The sequence below is a fragment of the Prionailurus bengalensis genome, chromosome X, assembly GCF_016509475.1.
Source record: "Prionailurus bengalensis isolate Pbe53 chromosome X, Fcat_Pben_1.1_paternal_pri, whole genome shotgun sequence".
Classification (NCBI taxonomy): domain Eukaryota; kingdom Metazoa; phylum Chordata; class Mammalia; order Carnivora; family Felidae; genus Prionailurus; species Prionailurus bengalensis.
Window position 1 is genome coordinate 13,144,678 of NC_057361.1, and position 20,992 is coordinate 13,165,669.

Here is a 20,992-nt window from a genome sequence, read left to right on the forward strand (position 1 = left end):
CAACTGAGCCACCCAGGCACCCCGAAAAATAGGATCTTAAAAAAAACACACACACACAAATAAAGACTATATAAAGTCCTAACTGAAAACTCTCTAGGGAAAATGAAAACTACCATTAACAATTTAAAAGTCAAACAAACCCACTTTGAAAAAATATTTGCAACCTAAGAAAGGATTAATGTCCTTTATATATAATGAGTTTACCAATCAGTAAGAAAAAGGATATAATAGCAAAAGGAAAAAATAGAGCAGAGGGTATGAACAGGCTATTCCTAAAAAAGCAAATAAACACAAAACATTTTTATGTATTCATTAATCAAAGAGTCAACACAAGAAAATCCCATTTTTCACTTATCAAAATGACACAAATTTCTAAAATAATACCCAGCATCAGCATGATTTGGAAAGCTGACATGCTACCATTGTAGATGTGAAGAAATCATTTTCATTCAGAGAAAAAAATTATGATCGTTAAGAAAGAAAAAATTACTCGTCACTTTTAAAAAAATCCTGTAATGATATTAAATTTCATGAGAAACCTAAAAAAAAAAAAAAAAGATGAAGAAGCCCAAGACATTGGTAAGCACAGCTTGGGATGGGATTCACTACTCCCTACTCACTACTAGGGAGTCACTACTCACTACTAGGAGTAGTAAGCTGGTTACCTAGGAGACAGTTTGCAGCCCTCTTGCAGGTAGGTATGCAGGTTCCCAGTTGCCGCAAGTAATAGTCCCAGGTATGGAGGGGAAGGCTTCATCGGCCTAGAAGAAAACTCAGGATGGAATTGGACACCAACAAAATAGGGGTGATCTGAAATGAGAATAATCATGATGCAATTGAAGCAGAAAAACACGAGAGCTGCTTTTAAGGTCTTATCTTTTCACAAGAAAACACATCAAACAGTGAGACAATTAACCTGCTATCATTGCCAGTGACTTTCATGAGTCATCTTCACAGCAGAATTTCACACGGCAAAACACATCTCACTTAATAAGAGATCTGGCATTTTATCTGTGCAAGGTGCTAGCATGAGCAAAATCAAGCCAAACTTTTGAATGATGAATCCTGCTTGCCCAAAGTCCACTTGCTTTTTGAAGGCACTTCATAGACTTACCTTGGCTCCATTTCAATGGAATCCCTCTCGCTCTAGGCTAATTGTAGGTCATTCTGTCTCTTAGCTGGCTTCAGGCCATTTCCTACAAGGTCTTTACCGTTCCCAAGGGAAGAGTGGGGGGGGGGGGGGGGAGGGAATGCAGCAAGTACTTGCGGGTATTAATCAGAGATGGCACCATGAAACTGAACTGACACTCCTACTTTAGCCTATGCCAACTTATCTCCTGTGACTATGAGACTCAGAGTGATAAAAGGATGGCCTTTCAACGTGTTAATGGTGGTAACGGCTCAAGGTGGTAAGAGGTCAAGATATTTTTATTTTCTTCCTTATACTTTTCCCTATCATGTGAAACTTTTCCATGAGCATATGTTCCTTACATCATTGGTGGAGGGGAAGTTAAGCGATTTTCATATCAAGGGTTGTCAAATCTCCTACACGAACAATTCAAGTTCTCTTAGATGTAATAGGAAGAGAAAAGTAGCTTTACCAGCTACTTTTAAATACACGAATCTTGTTTTAGAATGGAAAAAATTAAATGGGCAACATTTCCAAATCTCGGTAGAAATTGTACAGAATTGCAAATTCCTTCCCCTATCAGAATTCTCAAAAACTATGTTTTTTCCCCCGATTAGGAAGCAGTTCCTAATCAAGCAACTCTCTAGAAATCCAGCAACCCTCTTATCCCATAATCACTAGAGTACAGAACATGGTCAGTGCTATATTCCCTACTTTAAAAATTATTTTAACTTGGGCAACTGGGTGGCTCAGTCAGTTGAGCACCTGACTTTGGCTCAGGTCATGATCTCACAGCACTTGAGTTCAAGCCGCACATCAGGCTCTGTGCTGACAGCTTGGAGCCTGGAGCCTGCTTCAGATTATGTGTCTCCCTCTCTGCACGTCCCCTGCTCGCACTCTCTCTCTCTCAAAACAAAATAAATAAACATTAAAAATAATTTTTAATTATTTTAATTGCTATATATATCAAACCGAAGATGCCAGAATATAAGTTTTATAGGGGGAAGTAAATAGAACTTTAAAGCTTTCAACAAGATGCTTTATCAAATGAACTAAAATTCTAGTATGGAAATCTGGGATGCCTGGGTGGCTCAGTCAGTTAAGCGTCCGACTTTAGCTCAGGTCGTGATCTCATGGTCCATGAGTTTGAGCCCCACATCAGGCTATGTGCTGACAGCTCAGAGCCTGGACCCTGCTTGGGATTCTGTGTCTCCCTCTCTCTGTGACTTTCCCCTGCTCATGCTCTGTCGCGTTCTCTCTCAAAAATAAATAAACATTAGGAGCACCTGGGTGGCTCAATCGGCTCAGGTCATGATCTCACAGTTCGTGAGTTTGAGCCCTGCATCGGGCTCTGCACTGACAGCTTGGAGCCTGGAGCTTTAGATTCTGTGACTCCCTTTCTCTCTGCCTCTCTGCCTCTCTCTCTCTCTCTCTCTCTCTCAATCAATAAACATTAAAAAAAAATTTTTAATGAAAAATAAATAAAAATCTAGTATGGAATTCAAAATCACAAATCTCCATCACTTACCACCGGAGACCCAAAGTTACAACAGTGAGGAATGATGATGGAACAGAAATGCCCACTCTTGTAAGGTTATCATTTAAAGCTTTGCTATACAACATGGCAGCTCCCAGCCACATGTGGCTATTTAAATTCATTCAAATTAATTGAGCACATCTCAAATGTTCAATAACCACACATGGCTAGTGGCTACCATACTGAACAGGGCAGAATAGGCCACCATGGCAGCAAGTTTAATTGGACAGCTCTGAGTCCAGAAAAATCCAGTGTAGAAATCCTCTACATCACATCTAGGAAGAAGCCTCCTTGAATTACAGGGACATTCAGGTAAGAAAGCTTGGTGAGGAGAATGCTACCTTCTCCCAGGAATGTGTCCCCTCAAGAAAAGAAGAAACCATCCATTCTTAGAAAAGAAACTAAGCAATGTAGCTTTAAATTTAATATGCAATGACTCTTACAGCACAGCATGTAGGGATGTCTTTGAAAGAAGCAGACAGTAATTGTGCTTTTTGTACAACTACACACAGAAGCCAAGCAATGAGTCTGTCATAGTCAGGGACAAAATATTTGAATGAATGGACCACTGTTCTGAATCACTTTCTCAAAAAAAAAAAAAAAAAAAAAATCCCACATGCCAAAATGAGGAAAGAACCTAAAAAGTTTTTATTTTCATGATGCTCTATATCAGTCAGGTAAAATATCTGTTAAATAGTGCTCTTAATTGCTTTGAATCACATTCTGACGTTATACTAATCTCAAGCTTTGTTTTTCCTTTTAGAACCCCTTTAGGAATGTTGAGATTCATGGATATGATTCTAAGGGGTAGCTAAGATCAGAATCTTTGGGGGGAATTTTCCTTAATAAGATAAATTTCTTTGCAATCAACTTTTAAAAATTGCAGGATTTCACAGCGTCTCTCATTTCCTTTCCAACACGCACGAGATTTGCAAGTATCAACGGGAATCTAAATCCAGGCGATAAAAGAGGCATCTAAGAATTTGCTGACAATAATGAGAGCCAGGAGAATTAAAAGAAAGTACGTACTTGAATGAAGTAAACAAATAGTTATCTGCTTAAGAAATTCTCTGCCCTCTCACATGCCAGAAAGATTTAAGAGACTTCAACCCCAAAGAGTGATCCACCCTATAAAAATTCTAAATGATAGGCATTTCCATCAGAAAGACTACAGGAAATGCATCTCCATACCCTAATTCAAAACTTCAGGCACGGACTGATAATCTTAACTGGAATGTCCAATGAAAACAAGAGGAACAATAAAATCCACAGAGGTGGTCACAGGCCGTGGTTGGGCTCCAGCCGTGCCTGTGACTAGCTGGATGGCCCTGGGCAAGTTATTTATCCTCTCTGCACTCCAATCTCCTTCTCTGAAAAGTGGGAATAACATCACCTGCCTTGTCACTTAAATAAGGCACGCAGAGTCCCTAGCAAGGGGTCGAGTGAGAAGCATCTAGTGAGTGTGCATGCAGTGTCCACTGCTTTCCCTCTTTGAGGTCCAGGTAACATGTTACTGTATTCAAAGAAGCCTTCGCCAACTTTAATTCTCCTCCCTGCCCAGGACTCCTGAAATACCTGAACAGATTAGAGACAGAAAAGGAAAGGGAGAGAGAGAAGGAATTTGAAATAGAGGAATGTGACGTGGGCTAAGATGGTAAAAGAAGTAGGACATTTAGAAGAGTAAGTAGTCCCGAATATTTGTAGCCTAAAGTAGATAGGTTGGGGGGCGCCTGGGCAGCTCAGTCGGTTGAGCGACCGACTTCAGCTCAGGTCATGATCTCACAGTTTGTGAGCTCGAGCCCCGAGTCGGGCTCTGTGCTGACAGCTGGGAGCCTGGAGCCTGCTTCGGAGTCTGTGTCTCCCTCGCTCTCTGCCCCTCCCCCACTCATGCTCTGTCTCGCTCTGTCTCTCTCTGTCTCAGAAATAAACATAAAAAAATTTTTTTTTAAGTTGATAGGTTGAAACGATAGGTTCTAGAATGTCATGTTACCATTTTCAGAGTATCCTGTACAAACTAAGCATTTGATAAATGAGACTGGTTTATCCAACAAATTAGTGTCACACGCACTGCACAGTCACAGCCCTGTCCTCGGTAGGAGGCGTTGCAGAGGGAAGAGCCTGGAGGCAGGGAGAAGCTTTAGGACCACTCTGGGTTGGAGTCACCACGCACTGGGCCCAGGGTGGGAGGGATGGGAATGAAATCCCAAACTCGGTCTTCCTTTCTCGAGACGCAATCTACAGGACTTGATAGCTGATTACAAGTTGGGAGTATAAAAGGGAAGAAAAACTAAATGCATCCAATTTTAAGCCTGATGGTCTAGGACAGTGGTTCCCAATCGGGGCGAGTGTGTCCCTCAGGGACATTTGGCAATGTCTGCAGATGGTTTGGGGTGTTGCAACTTTCGGAGGTGAGGATGATGCTACTGGCATCCAGTGGGTAGAGGCCAGGGATGCTGCCACATGTCATAGAGTGCACAGGATGGCCCCCACCACAAAGAATGATCCCACTCCCAATGTCAATGGTGGCAAGGGAGAGAAACACTGGACAAGGAGATTGATGATAACAGAAATAGTCAGGAGGAAGAACTAGTTTGGAAGCATGTAAAGTTAATTTTAAATAAGTTGAATTAGAAGTCCTAGGAGAATATCCAGATAGATAAACAGGTCAAGCAGGCAACTGAACATGTTAGGTTCAAGTTAGTTAAATGAAGTATATACGTGTGAGTCCCGAACAGGGGTTGGCAAACATTTCTGTAAAGGGCCAGGTAGTAAGTAACCTTAGAGAAAGAGTAGGGATCAGCTGTAAGCATGAGCTTACCATATCTTTGCAGCTCTGAATGAGAACACTGTCCTCTGTCTCATCATTAATGGTGTATGGTCTGTGCCTATGCTCTCGAGGGTGTCCCAGGCCACACACAAACAACTTCTTCAGTGATCTCCCTCAACGAAAGTCTAATCCCTCTGTGCTGTTTGGTCTTACTAAGAACTTCCGTGGATACAGTGACTAGTGTGCAAAAGTCAAATGACTGGCCCACACTTGACCACAGACAGCAATACAGAAAGGCAGCTATAGAGGAATATAGAAAGGAGGGTACAACGAGGAGCCCACGTCCCAAACACAACAGACGTCAACACCAGTCACCAGTAGTGAGGAGGGCGCTGGGTCATTCTTCCTCAAAGGAGGAAGAAAGCAAAGTGTTACTCAATAACAAGCTGCCTGCCTTTCCCAGAGCAACTAACCTAGAGGCTAGCAACGGGAGAAGGCCCATAAAGGGGGCAGGGATGGTAAGGAAGCATACTGCTAGTGGAACTGGTAGACTCAGAGCAATGTATCATTTTAGGGTAGATTCAGACTACTGGGCCCCAAAATGATTAGGACTACACATGGTCTGTTTTCTCCTGTAATTTATATTTAGTCATATTATTTATGCTTAGTTGTGTATTTATTTCCAAGGAGAGGGGAAAAGAAGGACAGCAAAAAAAATAAATCTCAACTTATATCTTCACATACAACATCAAATTGTATCTTCCTATATAACAACAAATAGACATTAGTTTACCATGAGAATTTTTAAAAACAAAAAGCCCACTTACTTGCCAGTTCAATGATTTCCATCCTCTCCCCATCGACATCCTGACCTACAAAACTTAAGTCCTTCTGCTCAAACTGACTGATCAGGCTTGGGTTCACCTGGAAAAACAAGAAATTAAGTGTCTTTGGGCAGAAGTATCAGCTTATGAAAATGTCCATCCATTTCAGTGATGCCCTTAACTAGTAGCTCATTTCTATACCCAGCTCCCAAAGCCTATTTTTAAACTCATGATGAACCTGAGAAACAGGCTAATCACAGCCCCTAAATCTGAGAAGCCCACCTTCTGTTGCTCAAAGACGAGATTCAAAAAGGACTGTGATGCAGATTTCTGACTTGGAGCCTTGAGATTAGCTATTTATAGCTGTCACCATATTTGCTTCTTCGAGTTATGTGTAATTAAGTATCTCTCGTCAAATCACAAATCTGCTTGAGGATTAAAACTATCTTATTTCCCTTGAGACTCACCCCAATGCTTTCTCTACGTATAGTTACATAAAAACTCTAAGGAGAAGCTTAGAGCAATTTTTCTGCTAGAATATTGGTTACAGATGACAGGTTGATGACCTGGTGCACACAGCCCCTTTCCTCGTTCATCTCATCCCTAGTCCTTCCCGAAACTTTTCAGCCTCTCCACAGAAAGCACTTGCTCACCTAAAATCAAAGTGGGGTCCCACCTATCATCCTCAATCTTAACCCCATAGGCTTTTATGTTATTTTTCTAACATTAGGTTAGTTTTCATAATTTGTAATTATTTTTCCTTTTTCTAACAGCTTTATTGACATATAATTCACATACCATACAATTCACCCACTATAAGTGTACAATTCAATGATTTTTAACATATTCACAGAGGATTTCAGCTATGACCACAATTGATTCAAGAATATACCTTATCCCCTCTAACCATCATCCCCTAATACCCTCATCACCTCCCCACCAGCCCTAGGCAACCACTGATCCATATTGTCTCTTTAGATTTGTCATGTTAATGGAACCATACAGTATGTAGTCTTTTGGGACTGGCTTCTTGGCTTCTTTCTCTAGCATAACATTTTTAGATTCATCTAGGTAGTAGCATGCATCAATATTTCATTTCTTTTCATTGTCAAATAATTCCATTGTATGGATATACCACATCTTATTTATCCATTCATCAGTTGGTGGATATTGGTTGTTCCTTTTTTTTTTTTTTAGCTCTTATGGATAATGCTGCTTTGAGCATTTGTATATGAGTTGTGTGCATGTATATTTTCATTTCTCTTGGGTTATATATCTAAGGATGGAATTACCGGGTCATATGGTAACTCTGCATTTAACTTTTTGAGGAACTGCCTGATGATTTTCCAAAGTGGCTGAACCATTTTACATTCCTACCAACAGTGTATCCTCACCACCACTTGTTATTATCCATCTTTTTTGACTATAGCCATACCTAGTGGTATTTCTTTGTGGTTTTGATTTGCACTTCCCTGATGATTAATGATGTTGAACATCTTTTCATTTGCTTATTGGCCATTTATATATCTGTTTTGGAGAAATATCTAATCAGAATCCTTGCCATTATTTATTATCCAGTTCTAAGAATCCTTTATATATTCTAGATATAAGGACCTTGTCTGATATATATTTTCTGTTATCTTTTTTTAATCCTGTCTATTGGAATGTAAGCTCCCTATCAGGAGAGAGACCGTGTGTGTGTGTGTGTGTGTGTGTGTGTGTGTGTGCTTCCCCCTCCCATCTCCAGTGCATATCAGAGGCACAAGAAGAATGGAGGAATGGATGGCCACAGTATTGTGTGCACAGTAATTCTCACACCTTCTAGCTACCACTTAGGCAAAGCAGCTCAATAGTTTTTGTCCCACCAGTTAGGCCAGTTCCCAATGGAAATAAGACCAAAAATGGCCTATACTCAGCAAAGTGTTCCCTAATTGTAGTGACACTGTTGATAGCCTACTCGGCATCGACTCCCAGCGGTCTTCCCTCAAAACAGAACCGTGGACTTGTCCTGGCATCTACTCTACCCCCACATGACCCATGGGATTCCATCTCCCCCATTCTAAAAGTTGGTCCTGACTGGTCTAAGCCAACATGATAAGCCTATCCCTCTTGGCTAATGAATGATCCAAGAACTCAGGTTTAAACCTGGTTTAGCTTTGCCTTTGGAATGGTTACTAGTTCAGAGGTGGGCAAGTGATCTGTATTGATCCAATCAGACTGAAGAAAAACTTCCATGTCTAGGAGAGATGCGTGTTGCCTCAGCTGCAGCTGGTAGCCATCTTGCATCTATGAGGGAAACCAGCCTAGGACAAGGTAAACACCCAGAAAAGGGTAAGGCCAAGAGAATCCCAGGGATAGTAGAAGCCCTGATTATACCATGCCTGGAGCCTGCCCAGCCTCTGAACTACCTATTATCTGATATAACTAGTTTCTTTACTGTTGAGGTTGGTTTGAGTAAATAACAAGCAGGGATTTTGATTCTTCCCAGCCAAAAGCATCACAATTGATACACCAATTAATTCTGGTATAGATAGTCTGCATCTTGGGGAACCTATGCTTCTCATGTGACAATCTCAACAGTCACTCTTAGTAATCATGTGACACTAAGGCTCTTGCTCAATGTAGATTTCCAAAGAGGTTCCCAAACCAAGAACTCATTATGTGATACCCAGAGATGCATCCCTAACCTGAGAGACATACGGTTCAGAAGATGTAAGTTCCCTTTACCCAAACCTTCCAAAATAAAGGGCAGGGGGTTAAGGATAAAGATGATGACCTTACCTTGGTCTAGGAGACAACAGTTAGGGTAACATAGAACCCTGATAATGTCCCTTGTGCAGATACTTAAAGATTTTGCCTTTGAAAAGCCAAGAAGGACTGAGCCCAATGGATACCACAGAGCTGGACACCTTTTCCAGAGGTCCGCTTGTAATCACCGGAGTTCCTTTAACTAAGCATCTACATTCCATAGTAATTTAGTGTGGGGGCCATACCTCATACCGATGTCTGTGCCTTTCTTCTATAAAAGGAACATCACCATAAAGTTTCCCTATAAAGATACAAGAATGGAATTAAAATCAAAGTAATCAGTTTTGGAATCACATCGATAGCATATGTATGGGGGACATCTCTTTGATCTCTATCCATATGTTAGAGGCCCAAGAATTAACTGGACTCCAGATACTAATCTAGATTTTCTTCTCTTACAGTACAGAATAGGAATAGCTTCAAAACCCTAAAACAATTCTCAAGTACGCCATCACCATCGCATAAAGGGAAGCTCTCTGTTAGACAAGTTCACCGTGGAGTCCAAGAGATGCGCCCTCCTTTTATACACCTACCTGCAGTATTGAGAGGGGGAGTAACGTCTGCACCATCCCTCCTGTGCAGATTCATAACAGGGCTCATTTTACAAAAGAACAAAACAAAACCAAAGGAACGGAAACGAAACTGAAGGACTTGCCCAAGGCCCCACCCCACTGGCAGCACAGTTCTGTCTTGAGCCCAGGCCCCCCCGCACCTGGTCCATGCTTTCTCCACCACACCAGCCACCTCAGTGTAGTGGCCAAATTGGTTTGCACTCTGCCTTAAAAATAAGCCTGTCCTTCGACTCTAACATTTGACCTGTAAGAATTTACCCCGGAAAATAGAAACAAAGAGAGTTCACCGTGAAGATGTGCACTGCTTCATTATTTACCAGCGGACAATTGGAAACAAGCCCAGAGTCAGGAATAGAGGACTGATGGATTAAATGAGAGCACATCTATACCAACAATTCTGGGTTTTTTTTAAGTTTTTTAAAAAATTTATTTATTTATTATTTTGAGAGAGAGAGAGAGCCCAAGCAGGTGAGGGGCAGAGAGACAGGGAGAGGGAGAGAGAATCACAAACAGGCTCCTCACTGTCAGCGTGGAGCCCATCACGGGGCTGGAACTCATGAACGGAGAGATCATGACGTGAGCTGAAACCAAGAGTCAACAATTCTTAACCAGGAGTGCATGGCTCACGATCACGTGCGGGGCTGCTAAAACATGTCCATGTCACTGCAGGTGCTGCAGCCCAGGGCAGTATGTGGTACATGACCAATCTGGCAATGGTCACAGTGACCGGGGGGATGCCCAGTGACGGCAGTGTCAGGCAGATAGCAGTGGCATCCGTCACCAGACCCCTCTCAAGAGCGGGCCCCCCTGGATCATGTGCAGAAGCAGGACGGCACTGGTACCAAGCGGGTTTTAACACTGGAGCAGCGGGAGAGGCCAAGAGCCACCCCCTCAGCGCCAGCCATCATGACGCAGATCCCCGGCACACAGAGAAAACCCGCCAATGGTGCTGGAGCGCATCGTCCAACTACAACAGAATGGCCGGCAGTGCTCAGTTCAACAGGCAGGGGGTCACCAGACTCTCCAAGACGTCACGAGGCTGCGGGCAGGGTGTTTCCCACCAAGACAGACCAAATTCCTCGTGCCTCCTTTGAGATTTTTGACTCGGATAAAGCTCACATCAGTTGTATTCTCGCATGACTGATATGATCGTTTATCACAACTGAACTTCTATTTGCGATTTTGTCCCTATAGATGCAGCTCCCTGGTGATGATGTTAATGATAGTGAATATTTACCACATGCATTTTAGAAAAATCAGAAATAGGTGCGCACAGGGAGCTACTTTGAGAGAGCTCCAACATGCCACCGAGAGGGGGCTCGTTCACGACAGAGCCTTTGTACTCAAACTATCGGTTCATAAAAATGAAAGGAAAAATGGAAACTAATAGCACAATAATGCCCAGTTGGGGGGAAAAAAAGAAGAAGAAGCGTATGTATCATTGTGAAGTTACAAGAGAAACCATTTGAATGCTCTGGACCTAACTTTGAAAGGATCCTGATTCCCTTATGACCTCTGACTTTGTGATCGATCTTTCCCTCCTGTGGGCCAAAATTTCCTCTCTGCTTTCTCCATTACAACAGATGACCTAGAAATCCAATAACAGAGCCTGCCAATACTGACAGATGGTGAGGAAAATGGCAAAAATCTCCACATTACGATATAAGAAATTATATATATTTATACATATGCTTTTATAAATAAAGTTTTATTGGGAAAGCCACGCCCCTTCATTTATGTATTGTCTAGGCTTGCTCTCCCTCTGGAATGGCAGTGTGGAATAGTTGCAACAGAGACTGCACCAGTCCCCTACGCCATTTAATGCATATGTGGCTTGGGTAAATTATTTCACCTCTCTGCCCCAGCTTCCTCATCTGTAAAATGTGGTTGCTATTGTTATCTCTAGACTAGGAAATCCAAGCAGGAAGATGATGGACATGATGGGGACTTGTCCCTTCAATTCTTATAACCAGTGTCTAGCACATAAGCAGGTAATCAATAAATATTTGTTTAATGAATGAGAAATATATATACAGGGGATATGATGAAATATGGTTTCAGAACTTTGGAAATACTGTTTTTTGCATTCAAATTCTTTCCCAATGGCTTACAAATCTGTCAAGAACGAATTAACAAAACTAATCCTTTGCCATATCCATGAAAAAAAATTAAAATTTCCTTTAAAACTATATGTTGAGAATCAGCTCAGAATCTTAGCAGTCCAATTCTATTTGAAACCTTACAGGGCACAGGCTGACTCAGTCAGTGGAGCATAGGACTCTTGATCTCTGGGTTGTGAGTTCCAGCCCCACATTGGGTGTAGAGATTACTTAACATAAAATCTTGAAAGAAAGAAAGAAAGAAAGAAAGAACGAAAGAAAGAAAGAAAGAAAACACCTTAAAAACAAAATCAAACCAAGAATGCTCATTCTGGGGCCCCACCCCAGGGATTCTGATTTGGTTACTCTCAGGAGAGTGCCTGGGCATATGGGTTTTTACAAAGTGCCTCCTCCCTGTGCGTTCCGGGCTAGGAACCACTGATCCACACTGTCACTGAAAGTGCTGTAGGAGGACAGTCAATGACAAGGCAAGATGCTAGCTGCTGCTGAATGTGGAGGGTATCTAGGTGTGGAGTGAAAAGACTGAGGGGTAGAGACACCATGTTCTGAAGAGCGATTCTCCAGATGGATTTATCAAGCGCACATACACCATGGCATGATCTTGGCCACAGGGGAAATCCTCCACAAAACAACAGTCTTCCTTTCAATCCTAGTCTTTCTGGAGACAAAATCAAATGCAACACAGGAGCACCTGGGTGGCTCAGTCGGTTAAGCATCTGACTTGACCTGAGGTCATGGTCTTGTGGTTCACGTGTTCGGGCCCCACACTGGGCTCTGTGCTGTCAGTGCAGAGCCTGCTTTGGATCCTCTGTCTCCTGTCTCTCTGCCCCTCCCCAGCTCATGCTCGCTCTCGCTCTCTCAAAAATAACATAAACATTAAAAAAATCAAATGCAACAGAGATTAAGTGCACGTAAGGTTAAGGTTCACTTAAGAAGTTAGGCGCCTGGGTGGCTCAGTCTGTTGAGCGTCCAACTTCGGCTCAGGTCATGATCTTGTGGCTCTTGGGTCCGAGCCCCATGTCGGGCTCTGTGCTGACAGTTCAGAGCCTGGAGCCTGATTCTGGGTACCCCCTCTCACTCTGCCCATCCCCCACTCATGCTCTGTCTGTCTCTCTCTCAAAAATAAACATTAAAAAAAAATTTTTTTAAGAACCAAGTGCCAGCAAAGCTTTAGAGAAAAGCAACTGATAAAAGTCTTAAAACCCATAAAATGCTCCCAACATAGGCAGCAAGACACCAATAATAAGTACAATAGGTTTCTCAGAAACAAAAACACTTTGCCAATTTACATCATCTCCTTCTCTAATTTGCTACTGGGTAAATTCTGTCTCATACATATTATTTTTTCTCTCTTTCTTTCCTTCTTTCTTGAGAGAGAGAGGGTGCACGAGCAGGGAGAGACAGTGAGACAGGGAGAGGGAAAATCCCAAGCAGTCTCTGCCCTCAAACTCACAAACATTGAGATCATGACCTGAGCCAAAACCAAGAGTCCGACGCTTAAGTGACTGAGCCACCCAGGCGCCCCGATACATAATATATTCTTTTATTTAATTTTTTAAAATGTTTATTTATTTTTGAGAGAGAGACAGAGACAGAGACAGAGACAGAGACAGGACAGAGTGTGAGCAGGGGAGGGGCAGAGAGAGAGGGAGACACAGAATCCGAAGCAGGCTCCAGGCTCCAATCTGTCAGCACAGAGCCCAACGTGGGGCTCAAACTCACAAACCGCGAGATCATGACCTGACCTAAAGTCAGTGGCTTAACCAACTGAGCCATCCAGGTGCCCCCAAAATATATTCTTAATCTATGCATGATCCTGCCCACTCCCACTCTCGTGTTAGTAATCCTAGCAACTGAACCTGAGTTATTTTTCGCTCCTTTTCAGAGCCAAAATTTTCCCCTTCCAAAAAGCTATATAAAGCCAAAAGGTGAAGGAAACCAAATGTCTATGGCCAGAAAAATGGATACACAAAAATGGTCCATACATACAATGCAATATCATTCAGCCTTAAACAGGAAGGAATTTCTGACCATGCTACAACATGGATAAACCTTGAGGCTATTACACCAAGTGAAATAAGCCAGCCACAGAAAGACAAATTCTGGATGATTCCACTTATACGAGGTCCCTAGAGTAGTCAAATTTATGGAGACAGAAAGTAGAACCGTGGTTGCTAAGGGCTGCAGGCAGGGGGAATAGGAATTTGTTAAACGGGTACAGAGTTTCAGTTTTGCAAGATAATAAAGTTCTGGAGATTGGTTGCACAGTAATGTAAATATCCTTAATACTATTGAACTGCACATGTAAAAACATTAAGATGGTAAATTTTATGTTACACGCATTTTACCACAATTAAAGTATTTTTTAAGTTTATTTATTTATTTTGAGACAGAGCAAGAGGGACAGAGGGAGCACAAGCAGGGGAAGGAGACAGAGGGAGAGAATCCCAAGCAGGTTCCACATTGTCAGAGCAGAGCCCAACTTGGGGCTCGATCCCAGGAACCTCGAGACCGTGACCTGAGCCAAAATCAAGACTCGGACGCTTAACTGACTGAGCCACCCAGGTACCCCCACAATTAAAATTTTTAAAACTGAAATTTATACAGCTCCATTCTTGCCCCCACCATTCCCTCTTCCCCTAACTTCCCCTTTATCCAAACCTCCCATCCGCATTGTTTGCAACCTATCTTACTGAACTACTCTCAAAAACCCAGCAGATCTGTCTTCAGTTGGGACCACAGTAACTCCCCCTTTCCCCATCTGTGACCTCTGTTCCTCTGTGCCTTCTGCTGGCCCCGTTTACTAGCTGTTTATCCTCAACTGGAGACACCTGCCCAGAGCTGTACCCTCCCTTCTTCCCCCACTTTCACTCCTAAAAGCCATCACCCATATGCTGTCGACCCACATTCTGTACCTTCTGATCCTTCCCTTTCACCTGGACTCCACAGCTCCTATTTCCAGGGGGCTAGAGGAAATCACCCACGGCATGGACAAAAGGTAAAATCGCTACCTGATGGGTTTTGTTACCTCTTTCCTCTTGACAGCACTGCCTTGCCTTTGCACAAATAGCTTTTAACTGCTGCACGAGTGTCTTAATTCGAGTCACTTCGAAGACTGTCCAGAACCATGCCCTGTGCTAATTAGGCACTACCAGCAGCTAGAACTCTCTGTGTACGTGCAAGTGTTTGCCGGTATTTGTCCAATGAAGAGGTTGTTCAGGGTGTGGATATGTGGTGTGTTTGGCTTGCATAGTGTTGGCAGACACACGGTGTTTTAAAACTTTAAATACGTTGCCAACATTTAGAAACCATGAGATTTCTCATGAAACTCCAGATTTCCAGATTCTGTTGAAAATTTAGACGACTGGCAACAGTGAATGCACAGTCCTTCATGTGACTATCAGTTTTAGCAGTTACTCCTTTGATGGATCAAGTCCTTGTCAATTTGCCCCAGTCCCCACCACTCCCTACTGCCTCTCTGACTCTAAGGCCTGATTTAGCTGCCACTGATTGTTGAGCTTAAGCTGTGGCATCTCTTATACCTGGCTGTTTGACTCATTTACATTCCCAGCCCAGTCCTACTGGCCCAGCTGCTCAGCCCTATGTTGATTCAGTGTGTGTGTCCCTCCTCAAGCCAAGCGTGTGGTTTCAGACTGGCTTTCAGAAGCCAGAGTGGGGTCTACATTTCCTGCTCTCCCTGCTCTCCTTTCACAAGACACTCCGGAAAGCTGTGGAATCCTGTCCTGGGTCTCTCAGCACAAGGCAGCTTTCAGCTCCGCAAGCTGTTTGGGTGTTTCTATTCCCCCTTTAATTAAGGTCCAGCCATTTGGTATAGTGAGGTGGTCAAGAGCTCAGGCTCAGAAATCAGCTGAGTGACTTTCTAACAAATAACCTGGCTAAGATGCCTTTCTCTCTCGTGCAAAATTCGCCTGGGTCCTAGGGGTGTTGAAACAAATAACTGAAATCATGCACATGACGTCCTAATTACTGACGCTTAGAAAGTGTGCAGTCAGGGCCAGCCACTATCTTTGTCCTTCTTTACTTATTACTTTTAGATTTTACTACACCGCTTCCTTAGTTTTTATAAAACATCTCATTTCTTTTAAGTATCTAAACTCCTCCTCTTTCCCTAGTTTTGTTTTTCATGATCTTTTACCTCAATTTGCTAGTATAAAAATGCTAATTTTCTATTTTTGAAATGCGATTCCTTGCCTTTAACTCTACAGTTTTTTCCTTGCTCGAATCTCTTCCCCTCCCCCCGGCTTAGTATTCTTATCCTATTTTTAACATCTCTTTTCTTAGATTTTTCTTTATGCTTCTGCCAGTCCCTATTAGCAGGTGGGAAGCAGAGAGACTAGAACGACGGGGAGGTCTGCTCGTCCTCACCCTAGGCTCACTGCTTCTCCCCTCCCACTGCCATCGCAGGACCCCATTCTTTTTTTTTTTTTTTTGTATATTCATTAAAATTTTTTTTAATTGGGGTATAGTTGAAATACGATGTTGTATTCGTTTCAGGTGTACAACATAATGATTCAGTATCTCTATGTTATGCTGTGCTCACCACATTGACTCACTCACCATTGACTATATATATGCCCTATACTTTTTATTCCCATAACTTACTTACTCCATAACTGGAAGCCAGTATCTCCCACTCCCCTTCACCCATTTTGCCCAACCCCTCACCCCATCCCCTCTGGCAACCACCAGTTTGTTCTCTATTTATAGGTCTGGATTCCGCTTTTCATTTGTTTATTCATTTGTTTTGTTTTTTTTCAGATTCCACATTACGAGTGAAATCATATGGTATTTGTCTTTTTCAGTCTGACTTATCTCACTTAGCATAATGCCCTCTAGTTCCATCCATATTGCTGCAAAGGACAAGATCTCATCCTTTTTACGGCTGAGTAATATTCCGCTGTGTAAATGTACCACAGCTTCTTTCGGTATTCATCCGTTGATGGACACTTAGGTTGCTTCCATATCTTGGCTATTGTAAATAATGCTGCAAGAAACATAGGGGTGTATATATATATTTTTGAATTAGTGTTTTCGTTTTCCTTGGGTAAACTCCCAGTAGTGGAATTACTAGATCATATAGTATTTCTAATTTTTTTTGAGGAACGTCCATACTGTTTCCCACAGTGGCTATACCAGTAGTGGGGCCCCCCATTCTTAATACTGGGTCATACCCAGGGGTGCCTGGGTGGCTCAGTCGGTTAAGCATCTGACTCTCAGCTGACAGCTCAGAGCCCGCAGCCTGCTTCGGATTCTGTGTGTGTGTCTCTCTCTGCCCTTCCTCCAATCACACTGTCTCTCTGTCTCTCTCTCTCTTTCTGTCCCTTCCTCTCAAAATAAATAAACATTAAAAATATATATATTAGGTCATATCCAGAACTTTGAGAGACATGCAAGTCTTATCGTATTGACAATATCCCCTTCACGTTAACGATCCTAACAGCCACACTGAAATAGTGCCTTTTCTGTGCCGGGCACTGAAGGACCCACATGCATAACTGATTTAACCCTCAGAAGAACTCCCTGAGGCAGGAGGCATTCTGGTGTCCGTTTTGCAGATGCAGAAACTGTAGTGTAAGCACCTACACGGCCAGGTACTGAGAGCTGGGGCTGGGGGGGGCCTCCGATGGGGCAGTGTGGCTCCTGCAGCGGGGCCGTTGGCCTCTCCACTGGTTCCCATGGGTGAAGTGCTGGGCACAGAGCCAGTCCAGTAAGGGTCACATAAATGCCTTCTGTTGTTGTGTCCCAGACCTGTGAGTCCCCATATCCACAAACACGTTAGCGAATGGTTTCCCCAGCAAAAGGCAGGAAGGAGCAGGGGAGAGAGCTACCCCGCACAGTGGACCACCGGCAGGGAGGCGGCGAGGCTCGCCAGCTGGCATGCTCCCATTGGTCTCAGCACGACAAATTACCGTGCCATGGACTTGCAACGTCCCTAAATCCCCGGTGACTTCTTTTAGATTGTTTTGTAAATCACCTCATTAACCGAGCCAAAGCTTTTTGTATGGTGTGATTATTTTCCTAAACCTCCTAACAATCTAACCACACCAGGAACTAGAAGCTGTTTTTCTCTATCAATGCCTTGATAAGAGATAAGAAAGCAAAAGCAATTTGTCTAGCCGGTGAAAATTTGTTCCACCTTATCCCCTTGCCTTTCAGTGCTTTCAAATTGGAGATTGACCACTCTGTATCTCCAAGGCCACGTATTTAGCCCAGATCCTTAATGCGGGCACTCACTCAACACTTCCTGGTTGGCCTGTTGCCTGTTCTCTCCGAACAAAACCTTTTTTTCCCTTAGAGTGAAGCAGGGCCAAGCATTTTAGTCAAGTCCTCCTCCTCATCCTGACGAAATGCAAAGAAGATCCCCAAAAGGAAGTGAGTCTGTTCCTAAAGCACTCAATTTCCACTTGCTGCCAACATCATGCTCAGGAGCTTGACACAGCTGTGTCAAGTCTCACCGTCCCTTGTCATCTGCCCTGACGATGAGGGTCATCTTCTCAGAATTCTGATGGGAAATCACCAGGACCTGGTCTCCAGCTGGATAGACTGCACTGCAGAGGGCTTCTAATTCCTCTCAAAATGTGCCACATTCTCCACTGCACTGGACACCCCTACAGGGCAAAATGGCAGCCACTGGCTTTTTAAAAAATTTTTTTAATGTTTATTTATTTTTGAGACAGAGAGAGAGAGAGAGAGACAGAGACAGAGCGTGAGTGGGGGAGGGTCAGAGAGAGGGAGACACAGAATCTGAAGCAGGCTCCAGGCTCTGAGCTGTCAGCACAGAGCCCAACGTGGGGCTCGAACTCACGGACCGTGAGATCGTGACCTGAGCCGAAGTCGGATGCTTAACCGACTGAGCCACCCAGGCACCCCATCATCCACTTGCTTTTAACGACCCCACCGCCCAGCACTGTGCTCATGGGGTGGCCCTTTCCCTCCTCTGCCCGCACCCCCCACCCCACCTCAAGTGCTCAGGTCTGCTCTGCACCCTTCTACCCCTACAGCATTCCTGTTTCTAAAAGCAAGGGCTCCCGACCATTTGGGTGTTGGTTTGGAGAACAGTTTCTCAAATTGCACATCAAATACGGGATTGCTTTAAACTGAGTCTACTCTAGCATCCCTACCAGTGCATACACACACCAGATTGTGCAGTAGTTTTTAAAGTTTATTTATTTATTTTGAGAGAGTGGGGGAGGGGGACAGAGAGTGAGGGGTGGGGTGGGGTGATAGAATCCCAAGCAGGCTCCTTGTCAGCTCGAAGCCCGATGCGGGGCTCCATCCCACGAACTGTGAGATCCTGACCTGAGCTGAAACCAAGAGTTGGATGCTCAACAGATTGAGCCACCCGGGCGCCCCCCAGATTGTGCAGTATTAAAACATGCTACCTGCACGGTCCAAAAAGCACATTCTTTCTGGTAGGTGGCAGTTTGGTTTGAAGAACACACTTAGCACAAAGACATGCTCCCTTTCCTGGATGCCTCGGCAACATATCTGGGACCTGACTAAAAAAATGAAGCCTGGGGACGGTAATATTTTGGAAACTATAACCATCAAACAAGTTGTCAGCCATCCCCTTAATGAGCTCTGAACCTTGTCTGAATTGCTTTGTATTTTACTACGTCCCCATCTCTCACACTCAGTTGAGAGCCACAAGCAAAACGATAAAGTTTATTTTTGGAGTCTTAAAACCCTCTCATAAAAAAGTTCCCTGGTGCTTTCCCTGGTTCCTCTCTCACCTGAGCCTGACCCACTCCATCTCCAGTCATGCCTCATTTTTGATTTCTCACTCTTCAAAGCACTCCACTTAATACTTAACCTGCTCTGCACCATCTCACCCTGCTTTTCAGATGTCATCTAATGAGTTAATCAACCAAGTAAGCATGTCACTGTGAAACAAGTCCTGCCATCTATGTATCCAGATAAAATGTGGTTTTGAAAAATTGAGGGTGTGAGGCGCCTGGGTGGCTCAGTTGGCTAAGCGTCCGACTTCGGCTTGGGTCGTGGTCTTGTGGTTTGTGAGTTCGAGCCCCGCGTCGGGCTCTGTGCTGACAGCTTGGAGCCTGGAGCCCACTTCGGATTCCGTGTCTCCCCCTCTCTCTACCCCTCCCCTGCTCACGCTCTGTGTCTCTCTGTCTCTCAATAATAAATAAACGTTAAAAAAATTTTTTAAAGAGAAAAATTGAGGGTATGTAATTTACATGCAATGAAATCTACAGATGTGAAGGGTAGATAGAGCTGTTTAATGAGTTCACCAGTGGTAAGATGCATGTTTTTTTAAACATTTTTTTTAAGTTTACTTATTTATTTTGAGAGAGAGAGAGAGAGTGAGTCAGTGAGAGAGGGGCAGAGAAAGAGGGAGAGAGAGAATCCCAAGCAGGCTTCGAGCTGTCAGCGCAGAGCCGGACGCAGGGCTCAATCTCACAAACTGTGAGATCATGATCTGAGCCCAAATCAAGAGTCCAACGCTCAAGTGACTGAGCCACCCGGGCACCCTAAAATGCATGCTTTAGGAGTCGCATTTTGGAGAGTGATTATAGTGGTGGGCTGTGAGGTCAGGGCCACCCATTCCAGTAGAAGACTAGAAACTATGTGAGAAGAGTGGTCCAGGCCTGTTCTGACCACCCACTGACCATGAGCCTTATCCTGTCACTAAGTGGTATATTTAGGCAGGCAAGCAGACAAGTGGGGAGATACCCTGAGTGCTTCCCAGGACGGTAACAGCCTTACTGCCTGGGCCTTACACCACGTTCGGCCTGTGCTTCTTGGTATAGACTAGGATTTGGCAAGCCATGGCAACTCCGAGGCAAACCAGGAATCCCTGACTATGTTCAGCCCTCGAATGAAGAATGGTTTTTACATTTTCAAATGCGTGGAAGAAAAAAATTGAAAGAATATTTCATGACACATTAAAATTACATGAAATTCACATTTTGGCCCCCATAAATAAAGGTATACTGGCACACAGCCACACTTGTTCCTTTACATACGTGCCTCTGGCTGCTTTTACACTACAATGGCAGAGTTGAGCAGTTACATCAAAGATCGTGTAACCCCAAAGCTGAAAATATTTACTCTCTGGGCTTTAACAGAAAAAGTTTATTAACCTCTGGTTTAGACCATTTAGGTAATAGACTTTGGGCTGGTAGATCTCTCCCTTCCCATGTTTAAGTGTTGATGGGGACACGGACAGCATATACACAAATAAACCAACATTTTG

At 43.5% G+C, this 20,992-nt stretch overlaps 1 protein-coding gene across 4 annotated transcripts in view; it reads right to left on the bottom strand.

Moving 5' to 3' along the window:
- The window catches only part of CTPS2 (CTP synthase 2), a 105,065-nt gene that overhangs the window by 11,732 nt on the left and 72,341 nt on the right, over positions 1 to 20,992 (bottom strand). For all 4 annotated transcript variants that reach the window (XM_043570936.1, XM_043570935.1, XM_043570934.1 and 1 more), the window contains 3 exons: positions 9,251 to 9,306; positions 6,261 to 6,357; positions 666 to 810 (listed from right to left, as the gene is read on the bottom strand). In XM_043570936.1, coding sequence (XP_043426871.1) covers positions 666 to 810; positions 6,261 to 6,357; positions 9,251 to 9,306 — 298 coding nt within the window. The remainder of the gene's footprint in view (positions 1 to 665; positions 811 to 6,260; positions 6,358 to 9,250; positions 9,307 to 20,992) is intronic.